The 15,183-nt window shown below is 32.8% G+C and overlaps 2 protein-coding genes across 2 annotated transcripts; both read left to right on the top strand.

The window, feature by feature from the left end:
- Positions 1-161: 161 nt before the first annotated feature.
- LOC114125867 (telomerase reverse transcriptase-like) lies at positions 162-3,162 on the top strand. Its single transcript, XM_050199245.1, has one exon. It carries the CDS (start codon positions 384-386, stop codon positions 3,012-3,014), a length of 2,631 nt encoding a protein of 876 aa, XP_050055202.1. The 5' UTR covers positions 162-383; the 3' UTR covers positions 3,015-3,162.
- Positions 3,163-7,439: 4,277 nt separating this feature from the next.
- LOC114125904 (uncharacterized) lies at positions 7,440-15,183 on the top strand. Its single transcript, XM_027989721.2, has 6 exons — positions 7,440-7,649; positions 9,116-9,343; positions 10,102-10,263; positions 10,352-10,562; positions 11,626-11,821; positions 12,019-15,183. The coding sequence occupies exons 2-6, from the start codon at positions 9,170-9,172 to the stop codon at positions 12,200-12,202; spliced, it is 927 nt and encodes a 308-aa protein (XP_027845522.1). The 5' UTR covers positions 7,440-7,649; positions 9,116-9,169; the 3' UTR covers positions 12,203-15,183.

Here is a 15,183-nt window from a genome sequence, read left to right as displayed (position 1 = left end):
TAGACTTCAGAAATACGTTATGTTTGTGAAATTGTGATTTTAAAAAAAAAAACGATAAACTTTATGATAACTACAGCGATCCAACTTACCTGGTTACAGTGCAAACAACATAACAACTAAAGAATCAGGAGGCGAATTCCTCCATGATATTATCTTTAGTTGTTATCTCGGTGGAAGAACCGGGAGTGATAGTGTGATATCTACACATCGATTAATATGAAAACGACTACGTTAAACGGTGTAACGGTTTTGTTTTTGATTTTGTATTTTTGTCGGTAAATATTAAAAAAAATATATATTATCTAAAAATTAGCAGTGTATAGTTGTATCAAAAATGCAAGAGGCTTGAATACGACATTGATGAATAACGACTCCTGGCCGTGATGCCGGCTGCAGACTCAAACAAGTTCGTCACGAACAGCTTACCGGAGTTCCTGTTGCTCGTCTCACAACCGCCGGAAACCGTGTTTACCATGGACGCAATGCTGTTGCGGGACCTCCACGAGGTGATCGTATGTTACGACGCGCAAGTTTTCTACCGAAACCGGGGCGGCGTGGACGGGCCCACCGTCGGCCTAGACGAGTTTGTGTTGTACTGCGACAGCAAGATCCAGCCGCAGCTGATCGACGACGACCGCGAAGGCCCTCCTGACCGAGGTTACCGATGTTTGATGACCGTCAGCGACCTGATCCGGACCGAACCGTGGGCTCGGCTTTACGGCGTCGTCGGTACTCGCGTCATGCGTCGCTTGCTGTTCGACTGTCTGCTGTTCGTGCCACTGGGCCGGCACGTATACTATTGCGTTCGATCTCCGTCACAACTCGCTGGCCGGTACGAAGTGTTGCAGGCGTTCCGGTCCCGGGCCAATTCGCGGTGGACGCCGAAGCTACCGCCGCCGACGCCACGGAAATACTTTAACATCGGCGGGCTGTTACGAGACGTGCAACCGATTGGACAGCAAGACTCGTCCGAGATGTTACGCGGCATATTGCAAACCGAAGTCACCGGCACGACGGCCGGTCGTCCTCCGGACGTCAGCGCGACGTGTCTCGACCGGCTTGCTCGCAAGCTCAAAGTGATGGCCGACAAGGACACTTCACGCGCGTACTGGGACATTTACCGGGACGTGGTGGGCGATTGCGCGTCTGCCGAAGTGCCGTTGTGCAGGGTAAAGTCGTTCGCCAGGACAGTGGTGCGCAAGATCGTACCGCGAGAGTTGTTCGGGACGGCCGGTAACCGCGACCAGTTCTGCGACAACCTGTGCCAGGTGCTGAACGGCGGCAAGTTACACGATTACGCGGTGCAGCACGTCGTGCACAGGATCAAGGTTAAAAAGATCAAATGGCTGGACGGCGTGTCCGAGGACCGGCGGACAGAGATGGCGGCCAAAACGCTGGTGTGGCTGATCAACGCGTTCGTCTTCGGCAGGATCGTGCACTGCTTCCGGATCGTGACGACCACCACGCCCAGCAACGGGGTCGTGTACGTGGTCAAGGCCAAGTGGGCGAACATGTGTCGCGAAAAGATATCGCCGATGATGGCCGACGACAGCGAGTTTTTCCGGCGGATCCAGCCCGACGACTCGGAGCCGTCGTCGTACAGGAACTGGAAAGTGTGTCCGTACGCTAAACCCAACGGGGTGCGTTTGATATTCAAATTGCGACGGAAGGAAGGCGTCGTCGAGAAGCGATTGACGGACGATTGTCTGACGTTCTTGCGGTGCTTGTCGCGCTCCCGACCCGTCGAATACCGGTCCGTGACCAAGACACAATTCTTCCGCGAGTGGAAGGCGCTCCAAGAGACCCGTCGCGGCTCCGCCGGCACCCTGTACTACGTGCGTACGGATTTCCGGGACGCGTTCACCAGCTTCGTGCACGACAAACTGCGGACGGTCGTCCGGGACCGGATCAAGGAATGTTTCGGCAAAAAGCGGACGACGGTGGCCGTGCACACGGTGGACGTGGTGAAAATCGGCGGCGGCGGTACCGTGTACTGCAAGAAGCGCCGGTACGCGGGCGGACTGCCGACGCCCGAGTTCCAGGGCGGGTCGCTGGTGTTCCACGACAAGACGGACGCGGTGCCGTTGTTCCGGATCTGGGACACGGTGCGCCGGTGCATCGGGTGCAACGCCGTGGAACGGGGCGGCCTCCGGTGGGTGATGACCAGGGGCGTGGTGCAAGGCGACCGATTGTCCGTGGCCCTGTGCGACCTGTTGCTGGCGGAACTGCACGCCGACCGGCTGACGGACCTGGTGGACGGCGAGTCGGGCTGCCGGCTGTACCGGTTCGTCGACGACTATCTGTTCGTGTCGCCCGACCGCGACTCGGCTCGTCGGTACCTGGCCGCGATGCGCGCCGGGTTCGACGAGTACGGGCTCCGGTTGAACCGGTCCAAGACCGAGACGAACCTGGACGTCGTCGGAGGCGGCGGAAGGACGGTCAAATTCTTGGGTTTCCGGTTGAACGCGGCCACGGGCGAGGTGACCAAGGACGGCTCGGCGTACCGGAACCGCCGGCCGCTGCACTTCTTCGACTACGGGCTGGGCCGCGGCCGGCCGGGCAGGGCGCTGTACGCCAAGGTCGGCCGGCCCAACTGGCATCACATGCCCGCCGTGCTGGTCAGCAAGTCGTTCAACTCGGCGGCCACGGTGGCCCGGAACGTGGCGTCCGTGGTCGCGTACAAGGCGTTCGCCGTGGTCGCGGCCGTCAAGCAGTATTTCTTCCACCTGAATCCCTTGTTCCTGGTCAACACGGTGCGCGCGGTCGCCCGCATCGTGTACGCCGACGCGCGCGCCTCCGTCCGGTACTCGGCCGTCACGCCAATGCAGTGCAAGTGGATCGTGTACGAGGTGTACGCCACCATGTTCCGCGCCCATTTCTCGCAGGACGATCACCGAGTCGCGTCCGCCGTGCGTCAGATCAGGAGCGCTCAGACCGCCGTAGGACGCAAGTGCGTCACCCGCGTCCTGAGAACCGCGCTGAGACGTCACGATTTCGCCAAAATGTTCGGTTGACGAATTCGCCCGCGACCCACTGTTGCTGCCGTCATTATAATATACTATAATATATTGTTGTCACGTCGTGTTATTGTTATTGATATTTTATATTGGTTTATTAATTTTTAATTTTATTTAATCGTTATTATAATAATATAGCATCGTATCTTGTTCGTTTTGTTTGATTATTAATAAAATAATGTTCAAGTTTGTTTACCTATTTTCAAGTCTCGTCGTTACTACTCATATGCCTGTTATTTCGTCGTCTGTATGATACCTATATTAGATTTCCATAATTAGTGCTTGTTTAATCCGTAAAGAAATTCTATAAATCGTAGGCGCGGAACTAATATAGTCTCAAGAGGCCGAGGTGGAATTACTAATTTTAGAGGTCCCCATGAAAAAATTACTATTTTTAAGACTTAATTCATTAATCATACTTACTTTTTTATATTGGATAAAAGTGAAGATAGATTAAAAAAAAAAACCATGTGAGTGCCTATGTACTCACGAATGATGTGTAAACATCTTAGCTGTAGTACGACTTTGATTGGGTAATATAATGTCATGGTTTAAGTGGGAATTTGTATAATAAGGTAACAATAATCATACAAGATTGCGTTCTCTTTAAAATTTATATTTCTTCAATATCTCTTATACATGTAATTATTGGTTTATGGTATCTGAAATAAGATACATAAATTTCTGGTTTTCTAACATTTAAAAATCGCGAGAATACAACGTCTAGTGTAGTTTTGTAGTTGACGACGTACATATTTCAATTCCAAATTTTGATTGTCGTGTTCAATTCAAACGTGAAGGTGAACGAGCTGGTGGTGTCGCAATTTATCAAAAGCAAAATACTTCTCATATAACGACACCAAACATGGACATTGAATATCGTCAAACAACAGGTGTAACAGTGTCTTCAAGACCGATTGGAGACTTGTGTGCAGCCGAATGTATATTACCGAACGGGCAGACAGTTCTTTCTGTCGTCGTCTATATATCGCCCAACCAACATATAAACGATATCGTAAAATACTTACACTTAGTTCTACTTCCATACACTCCGGGAGGAGCTGCAGAACTTGGAGAAGATTATGACAAAATGCCAATGATACTGGGAGGCGACTTCAACATTAACTTTTCATCAGATGAGGCACAAACGCTGATTTCGTTTTTAGAAAATAAATTAAATTTAAAGATGAATACCGCTCGAAATATTCCGAGTACCAACTACAAAACTACACTAGACGGTGTATTCTCGCGATTTTTAAATGTTAGAAAACCAGAAATTTATGTATCTTATTTCAGCTACCATAAACCAATAATTACATGTATAAGAGATATCGAAGAAATATAAATTTTAAAGAGAGCGCGATCTTGTATGATTATTGTTACCTTATTATACAATTCCCACTCAAACCATGACATTATATTACCCAATTAAAGTCGTACTACAGCTAAGATGTTTACACATCATTCGTAAGTACAAAGGCACTCACATGGTTTTTTTTCGATTTTATATAAGGGTTTCGGTTTTGATTAGGGTCTTTTAAAAATGTAAAATAAAAATTACGGTTATTTTCGGTTCTTTAATTTATACAAGGTTTTAGGTTCTGTAACCGGTTTTTTTCTGTCCGGTCTCAGTCCCTGTGTATTATACAGCTGCAATTTTATGGATAAAAGAAATAATAACATTTTGATTTTATTAGCATTAACGTTGTTTTAAAAATTGAAATTATTAATTAAATTAAATTTAAAGTAATTATCTTTTCAATCGATGAACCACAGTAATGTTTGAGTTACTCAATACCTCGTAATATAGTAATATCTCGTCCAGACACGACGACGACGCACAAAACGAATAGTGTATAATAATATTATTATACGATCAAACACGGTTTCGCGAGTATACGTAAACGAGAATAATAAATGATAATAATGAACCGCCGCCGCGTATGTTGGGTAGCCTGCGCGAAGACCTCACACACACACACACTCAAGCAGTCACATCTACATGACTTACGCCTGACGCTCGATTCCCCAAGAAGGTCGTACTACAAACCGATAGCATAGATGTTTACACATCAAAAAACATTTAAAGGTACCTATAATATGAGCAACCGTAAACCGTTGACAGATGTTTAAGTACGTTGAAATGAAATAAGTGATGAAAATATTTTCAAAGTGTATTTTTGTTGCGAAATATTTAAGTGTTTTCAATTCAAAAAATAAACTAAGTCTCCGAGACTGAAATCTGATCTTAACTGGCGTGAAAGAGCTTATACTAACTCTTGTAAATCACGTTAGGAAAACTCTTATATCTCGGACTCCTAGGTCTTGTCTCCACTATTATCGGTGTGACAGTGTGTTCCTTCTGGTCAGCCTATATGCGTATCATCGTGTTCTCAAAGTTTTACGTAATTTATGCGTTTGCGTTTTTGGATTCTCATTCTCGCGTACGTGCTATAATCCTATTCCTATGGTCTTATAGGATGACGATCTATACCCACACCTGTCATTATCTCAAAATATCAATCAGTTAATTCGATTTGGTAAAGTTCGTAAAAAAATTAGTGCTTGTCTGTTGATTACAGGCCTATAGTGCAAGGCTCTGACAATGTCGACGCTGATGGCGCCGGGTCGTTTCCCAACTTTACTTAATATGATGTACCATGTATACCAGTGAAATAATTACGAGGGGGCTTTGGGTGTCATATCCCCTCCCCATTGATTTTTTTAAAAAAAAAAGACTGGTTAACTAATAAATATTTTTTTTTTTTAATTTTTATAAGAAGTTACACAATCTATACTAGAAGCACAATAAGCGTATTTGCAGAGAGAAAAAAAAAACACTGGATAATACGGGGGTAAGAAGTCACCCATTGGCAACACTTGGCATGAGCATGGATTATGTTAATCCATGACTTAGTGGGGAATAAGAGTGAAATGAATAGCGAGGATTAGATCGTTGGAGGTTATAAGAATAGGAGGTCCCTGCACCATCTCCTTTTCAGGCGACGGCGAGGTGTTTCAGGCAAAGTTAATGTATTTAGATTCCTAATTAGTGGATTTTTGTGGTTAGCTAGGCGTGAGAAGAAACGTTTGTAAAAAATTACCGATTCTTCTTCGACTGTTTTGATGTGCATGTCATTATGGAGGGTTAGATTGGATATATACGGTGGGGCATTTGCTATTCTACGTAGGGTGATGTTCTGGAAGGTCTGGATTTTATTTATATTAGTTTTTTTGGCTGATCCCCTACTAATAAATATTAAACTAAATAAATGCAATTTTTTTTGTTGCGGGAGGCAGTTATAGGTAAAATATAAAAATGTCATTAACCCCCCTACAAACATGACCAAATCATACCACTGGGCACTGATGTATGCTAAGTACATGGCAAAATTAGTAGCAATAAATAGTAATAGGCTCTAAAATCTAGATTGTAATATCTAGGTAGGTACTAAATAAATCGGTTTCGAATATAAGGACAATATAATCAATAAAAGAAAATTATTTAATTTATATAAAAAGCAATTACCTATATATAATGTACTAATTAATTTTTTGCTATATATGGAATTGTTTTTCACTTGATAATTTGACATGACAAATTGTACAGTATAAAATAATCCATTAGTTGAAAAAAATAGTTTTCACCGAGTTCTTTAATATACTTTTTCAACTTAGAATTATTTTATTTAATTTTCGGTATATTAAAAGACAAAATAAAATAAACGTGGAAAAATGATTAAACGACAATAATTGCAGTCGACAAAATGTGGAATTATTGTGGACAATTTTATCAACAAATTGATGAACAATCTTGAATCTATGCATTATGAACATATTATTTTAATCTACTTTTGTAAACGTTAAATTAAGTATTAACTGACCATACTAAATTCTTGATTAAGTATTTAACGATATCGATAAAATATAAAATATTGCCGATAATAAAACCCATTCAAAATAATTTTAAACACAATATTGACAATGCACCGTCTTCTCAAGCTTGTATTGATTAGTACCGATAATACATAATATACCGTTGCCGTGTACCTATAAAACTATCAGATCAATTGAAAATTAAACACAAAAAAAACATGCATCGTCTTAGATATCAAATGAAACACATTTTTATGTAAACATTATTTTTCTATTTTTATTTAAAAAAAAAACGTTCAAATCCGAACCCTATTTATTATTTATTATTTTACATTAATTTGCATTAAACATTGTCAGCTGCTACTTTCGTCTTTCGTAGTTTCACTTTCGTAATTTCGTATTTTCGTTCTGCTTCTGCAAAAGTGCAAAATAATTTGTAGCCTGGTAGATACTCGTAGTCATATGTATCAATGCGCATGCGGTGTACAACAGCTGATATTATGATTTATACACAATTTATTTATTATGTATACATTCGCTGATAGTAAAGTTCAAACAATAAAACTGATAATATTAAATATTTTGATCTCAAAAATTGAATATCTGAAATCTGAATGACCGATTTCCAAAATTGTCGATTATTGGTTATTAGTTGTTAATTTTTATTCCTGCTTATTTTTAAATATCTATGTCATTATTGCATTACGATGAAATTGAGTGGCGATACCGTCTTACCTAATCGGGTACTCACAACTCGTAAGTACTTCTTAAGGTGATCTACCCAACCTTTTTCCTATTATCATTTTTCTACATGAAACTAAATGTTTTAGTGATTGACAAGACTTCAGTATTGTCTAATACCAATTAAATGGTAAAATTACTAATATTTTGTCCTGAACTGTAGTACAATTTATTGTTGTGTACATGTAACAATGTACATTGATGAAAAATCTAGTAGTAATTGAAGTACCTAATTAGATTATTTGGTGTTTATTATAAATTAATTTCAACTGCAATGTCACACTAAAATCAATAATAGTTAATACCTATTTAATTAAACTTATATTTTGATATAAAAAAATTATTCATTCGGATTTTTTCTTCAGTTTACCAGTATATTTAGAGCCGCTCCTGCTATAATTAATTGTCACCACATTATATGTAGCTACAAGTATTATGTTGTGGTCCACATTTCTCAAGTTTTTGGCAACTTTGTTAATCCACCATGTCCTATTTATTTTTCTACTTGATATGACCAGTTTGATTCGGTTGTAATGTTCATTCCAATCATGTATTCTAGATAAACAATTTAACAACTACCTTTTATAATTTATGTAGTTTCTCATTTTTCTTATCAAACAATTTTATTTCTTAGTTGAAGTTTGATCCATGTAGTATATTATAAAATAGGTAGTTATGGTTCAAATGTCACCTGTCATCACGTTTTGTTAATGATTGTCTAATTAGTTAGGTCACTTTTAGTTTGTTCTTTGAAATAACCATGTACCTATTTTATTTCATTTTTTCATTTATAAATAGCCCCATAGACATGTGAGCTTTAATAATTTCAGAGTTAATTGAACTGTTACCTCTTCTTTAGCCTCCATCATCATTAATGTTGTCAAGATAGTATGCCAACATTATTAATTTTCCACTTATTTTCATTTTTAATTACTTATTCATATTTCTTACACTTTTTATAAATACCGGAAAACATTTTTTTACGAATTATCTACTTATTATGCATTACATACCTTTACTAAATTAATATATTTTCTCAGCTATTATATGTCTATTTGTAATCTATAAATGTTAAATGTAGGTCCTTAACTTTTAGTATTTTTACATAAATTCTTTACTACGAATATGTGATCAGTAGTTCCTTTACTTTTTAAAAAGCCATATTATAGATTACTTTCAATTAGGTCCTTAGTATACGCATATGTTCTTTCTAAGAGAACAATTATAAACACTTAATAGTAAGCTTCTAAAACATAAATTGTCTGATTTTTCAGTTTTGTTTTATTGTTTAAATTGATAAAATGAACAATTGTTAAATGTTGTCTTAATATGTTTTGAAAAAAAAAAATTTTAATTAATTACTTGTATTAGTTTTATTTTAACTATTAAGGCTGTTAGGACAAAAATGTTTGGTTAATTTAATTTAAATTAAGTTAACCTTTTAATTTTTAGCAAGCATTACTTTTCATATGATTTTACAGATTGTTATATGAGAGCACTATGTAACATTGCATACTTGTAGATGAGCCGTCAAAATGACAGTCGCGGTATTGGATAAATATCATTTGGGCATTAGTGCCATTGTTGTTGTGGCTATGCAACTTTTATTTTTCACTATTGCTGTCACATTTCAGTATGATAAAGTGGCTGACTTTGCTGGTGGTATAAGTTTCATTTTAGTGGCTGTGCTAACATATGGATTAGCTCAGGTAAAATATACTGAATTATTACTTTACAGTATATTAATTACATTTGAGTATCTAATAAATGACACAATATTCCTTATAATAAAAGTAAATAAAACTGTTTAAAACAAATAATTAAATGGTATGTTTGCCATGTTTATTTTAGTTCAATGTTTCATAATAATAAAATTAAATGTGATTATATTTTATTCCCAATATATAATTCATGTAGTAATATAAAAATAATTTTTAAATTTTTAAGTACCTATTACAATTTAAACATATTTGATTATATAGTTTTTAATTATTTAAACTTATGTTAAAAAGTTCAATATAGTACTTGTAATTTTATAAATTTATATTTTATATGAAAGTATTAGGAAAATAGTATAGGCAACTAAACATATTGTATTAATATTGCATATATAAAGTCCCTGGATTATAACACATTTTTTAAAATAATAAAATAACAATACCTAGATATACTTGGTACATAAAATATAGATTTATTACTTTTAAAAATTATTATATTTTAATTAATTTTACCTTTGGAGTATCTTTTACATTAATATTCGAATACTTTAAATCGAAAAAAAATAAAAGTTTAAATAAAGTAATTTTGTAGTAACTAGTAAATATTATAAGGTTAGTATAAAAAATAATAATATACTTTTGTAATAATTTGTAATGAAGAACTAACAAAGAATATTTTTATAATTTTGTTTAGATGTTTATAATTTAATATAATATAAGTATTAATTACTTTTTTAATTTTCATACAGACGCATGATAATCGACAATTTATGGTAACATTATTTGTATGTATTTGGGGTGCCCGGTTAAGTTCTTATTTGTTTTATCGTATAATAAAAATTGGAAGAGATGCTACTTTTCCAGACAGACGCAGCAATATGATTCGCTTTGCTGTGTTTTGGACATTTCAAGTACGATATAAGTATTATTTAGCTGATTCTATTTAATTATTTGATGTTATACTAATTTCAAATTTTTTCTTTTATAATTATATTCTAGGCTATTTGGGTGCTTGTTGTTAGCTTGCCTGTTATTGTTATCAATGCGCCCCATAACTCCATAAAAGCTGGAGCACCTAAAACAATGACAACATTGGATACTGTTGGCTGTTGTGTATTCATTTTTGGTTTTATTATTGAAACTTTTGCTGATTTACAAAAGTATGCATTTAGAAGTGAAGAAACAAATAAAGGAAAGTGGTGTGATGATGGTAAGTCAAAAATACTTCTTTAGTTACCTATTATTTAGACTTACACGCCTTGTAATCAGGTCATTAGCCATTACCTATTATATTTCAGTTATACCAACCAATGTGTGACTGATCAATAATCAATAATCGAGTTTTTAAAATTTGACTATCTTAAATTATCATTTGATTACTTTTTTCAAATAGTTTAGTTGTACATAATAATATGATCTTAAATATTAATTTGTATTACTAAAATTCACTGTTATAAATTACCTACATAAAATCATTTATATTTTAAATTTATATTGTGTGACGAGTTAAATGTATATTAATATATTGTTATTGTGAAATAATTTCATATTTTACTAATACAAATAATTTTAATCTTCAAAATACTAATTTGTAGCCATTTTTAAATCAAAGCAGTTAGTTAAATTACAAATATTCAAAGAAAAAAAGGAAGTGCATGAATTGTGAATAAAACTACATAAATAGCATAATAATAAGTATACTTTAATATTTTGATAAACATAAAACCTTAGTTAAATTTGAACATCTCTATGGTGAGATATTAAATTTTTCCAATTACCAATGACACAATGTATTTAGAAATACAAGAAATAATCCTAATTTAAAAATGTGTATTCTAATATATTTTTGAAGTTTATTAATTACACATTTGTGTCTAGTCAATGGCATTAGTTGTTGCAGCCGTATTGATTTTATAATAAATGCTGAGAATTATACCAATAGCAAAAAAAAGATATATAAATTGTATTCATTTATCATTAGAACATAATTAGTATTTTTTAGTATAAAAGATTATACTACTTTTATTAACTATTTAAAATAATATTAAAACTGACTAAAATTTTTTGAAAATGTATTAAAATAGAAATGTCAGTGAATATGTTAAAACTGTATCCAAAAATTATACTGATATAACTATGTACAATAAGAAATTCCTTTGCTATAAATAATAAAATAATTCTTTTTAAAATATTATTACACTTTAAGCAGCCAAAAAGACTAATATATTAAATGTTATATATTTTTATTTTATAATATGTTTATCTTTTTATAGGTTTATGGAGTATGTCTAGACATCCAAATTATTTTGGAGAAATAGTATTATGGTGGGGTGTTTTTATTGTGTCATTAAATGTGATTGAAGGCCCAGAGTATATTGTGGTTGTATCTCCAATTTTCACGACATTCATTATACTTTTTCTCTCTGGTATTCCACATTTAGAACGAGTTTCGGATCATAGATTTAGAAAGTATGTTAACCAAATAAATAAATTATTTTTTTTAATTCATGCTATTTGTTATTGTTTTTAATATTATACTGATTTTATGTAAATTAATTTAAAGATTAGTATTGTCCAAAATGTGTATTAGACCTATTCTGTTTTTCATAAAATAAATAATTATAAAAATACAATATTTATTAATTATGTCGCTTTTTAAATTCTAGCAATACTCATTATCAGCTATACAAACGATCCACTTCACCATTAATACCTATACCGCCATCTCTTTATATTGAAGTGCCTGGTTTTATTAAAATGCTTTGTTGTTGTGAACTACCTTTATATAATTGGATGAGAGCACATCCTTCAGATCCTCCAGAAGCAGCTCCAGCTCCAAAATCATCCTAGCAAAAAAAGGGAGCGGGTGTAACTATGGTACAGATTACAGATCGCTCCCAAGAAGGTCCTGTGTACTCCACAGCTACCACATACGTCTAAAATATAAAGTATCTATAAAAATATTTATATGGTTATGAATATTAAAAAACAAAAAGGAATTTAGGCAGTAAAGGTATCATTAAATAGGTATTTATTAAATAATCAATGTACTATACTACTTATTTTTAGCTTATTTATGATAAAATTACTATTAGTAAATCTTATTTTTTATTCTTAACACATTTTTTATTTTTATTTTTTAGTTGGTTACCTACTTAAAAGAATTTTTGTATGTGAGTGTATAAGTCATTAAATATCATATTGTTGTGATGCCACAGTTCTACTATTAAAGTGTTAACTTATAAAGGTATTTATAGGTATTTAAGGTTTGGAAAATGAGCTCCAACCATGTAAGGATGTAAAAATAATTTAAATAAATGTTAATGATACATAGTTTTACAATAGAAACACTAATGATTCATAAAAATACACCTTTTAGATTTAACAAATGTAATAACCTGAAACATACACGAAAGGATTATAAAATTGTTTTTTAAATATTTTTATAGATATTAATAACTATATTATTCTACAACTTTTATTTATTACTTAAATTGCCTACATAATGATTAATCAATTAAATCAACTTATCAACTATCAAAGTCTATTCTAGATTAAATTTTATTCTTATACTTGTAAATTGTCACTATCATATACATTTTAAATAAAAAGAGTAAATTAATATTAATCTGAAATAAAAGAAATAATTACATATATTTTAAAGTTAAATGAGTCAATACTGTTTAGTTTTTCTGTTTGTATTTATTTTTAGTTTAATATTGTTTAGATTGAGCTGTCTACAAGATCTTAGGCTAAAGCATTATAAGAACAAAATCAAAAGTACTTTTAAGACTACTTACTTAACAGTTAACATTAACATACTTAACTTAATTTACACATCTCAATAAATATTATGAAAATGTTGTATTAGAGGCCGTAAGGCATATGCATTCATATTAAATATTAATATAATATTATAGTCTAATTTTATACATTTCTTAATGTAAGTTTACCAAAATATTTTTTTTTAAGTCTGACAGTTAATCATAATTAGCAATACTTGCACTCAATAAAAAAGTAGTTATGTGCCTTTTATTTCATAATATTTGATAGTAAATTAGATTTAGCTGATGCTTTGAGATAGTCAAAAGTTTAAAATTACCACAAACTTTTCAAAATAAATAATAATAATAAATGTTATTTTAAAATGGTACCTATTACACAATTAAAATTTCAAAACATTTTGTCTAATATTAATATATTAACACTACAAACTTATTTATATTATTCTATGGTACATTTGTGTTCATTTAAAACAATAAAAAAATAATATAATATATTATATTAAATTTTTATTATTATTTTATATCATATTATGATATAAAATTTTAAAAATTAATTAATGTTTTTGGAAAAAATAGTTCAACTTCTGATTTACTTAAAGTTATATAAATAAACAATAAACAAAATATCCTTGGAGCCATGAGGTGGATCCAACTTCTCCATTCAGAATCATTGATCTTATTCAATGATTTATCATACTCATTGATTTCAAATTTAACACATCTACTATAGACAGTCACCTACTCAATGATAAGATGTATCTTATTTTTATTATTTAAATTATTCGCACAATTATATATTAATAATAATAGTAATAATAGTATTTATTTTTAGTATTTTCAATATTATTTATAAGATTGGACTCTTGTTAAATAATTTTATTAATAATTATTTGTAATTTTTCGCTGGCCTATTTTAAGGCCTATTTAGTTGAATTTGAAGTTTTTAAATTATTTAATTGAATTTTTGAAGTATTAATCTATTATAAATATCTACTAAACTATCTGAAAATAGAAGCATATTTAATAGTATTGTTAGCCATACCAGGTTACATTACAATCCACTTTATATTTAATAAACGAGTTTACAATTCTTTAAACGTGATTTAGTGGCCGATGATTAGACCATTAAATTAATCAATTTTTTATGCAACCTGGCATATATGTATCTTGTCATGTATCTATTAGCCAATTGGTTTAATTTACTTTTATTTAGGTATTGATTATTCAAAAATACATAAAAGCAATAGTATCAATTATTTGGTATTCCTAAAGAATATAAATAGCTCAAAATAAATTGTTCAGTTATAATAATTTAAATAAGTTTTAAAGAGTTGCGTATAATTTGTGATATTAGAATTATTTCTTGATCTGTGATTACTTAAATATTTCCTTTACAATTATTTTAGATACTTTTGAGAGCTTTCCATAGTATATAATTTATCATATATTATAATATATTACATAAATAATTAATAAATAAATTGTAATAATTGTTTAGTCAAATTAATCATATATTATTTGAACTTTATACCTGAAGCATGCAAAAATAAGTCAAATGATTTCTAAGTGTATTTTGTGTACAGGGAATATTGATGAATGATGTTAAGATTATAATATTAATTATTGTTTAAAAAGTAAAGTTAGACTCTTAAACTAAAATATTTGACTTGTTCTTACAATTTTTGTATATTTTCACATATTATCACATTTTAATATTTAAATTGTAAGCTTACATTTTCTTATGACACCATATGCACCATATATTTTTACTGTAGTAAAAGTGTGCAAACTTATTCAATAAATATTTTATTTTCCTTCTTACTATTTAGAAAATAAAAGATAGTAACAAATTAATTGTAATACATTTTTAATTATGTAATGAATCATATCTTAGTTATACTACTATTTACTTATGTATTAAATGTTTACAAATTATAGTTTTAATATCAATAATATTAATATAGCTTTATCTATAATTAAGAAATGTTATTTCATATTAAATATGTTCTCATAATTTAAAATAATAAATACTATATTCATCTGTTA

The sequence above is a fragment of the Aphis gossypii genome, chromosome 2 (assembly GCF_020184175.1).
Source record: "Aphis gossypii isolate Hap1 chromosome 2, ASM2018417v2, whole genome shotgun sequence".
In the NCBI taxonomy this organism is placed as follows: Eukaryota; Metazoa; Arthropoda; class Insecta; order Hemiptera; family Aphididae; genus Aphis; species Aphis gossypii.
The sequence above is the reverse complement of the archived record's forward strand: the minus strand, read 5'-3'. Positions and strand labels throughout refer to the sequence as shown.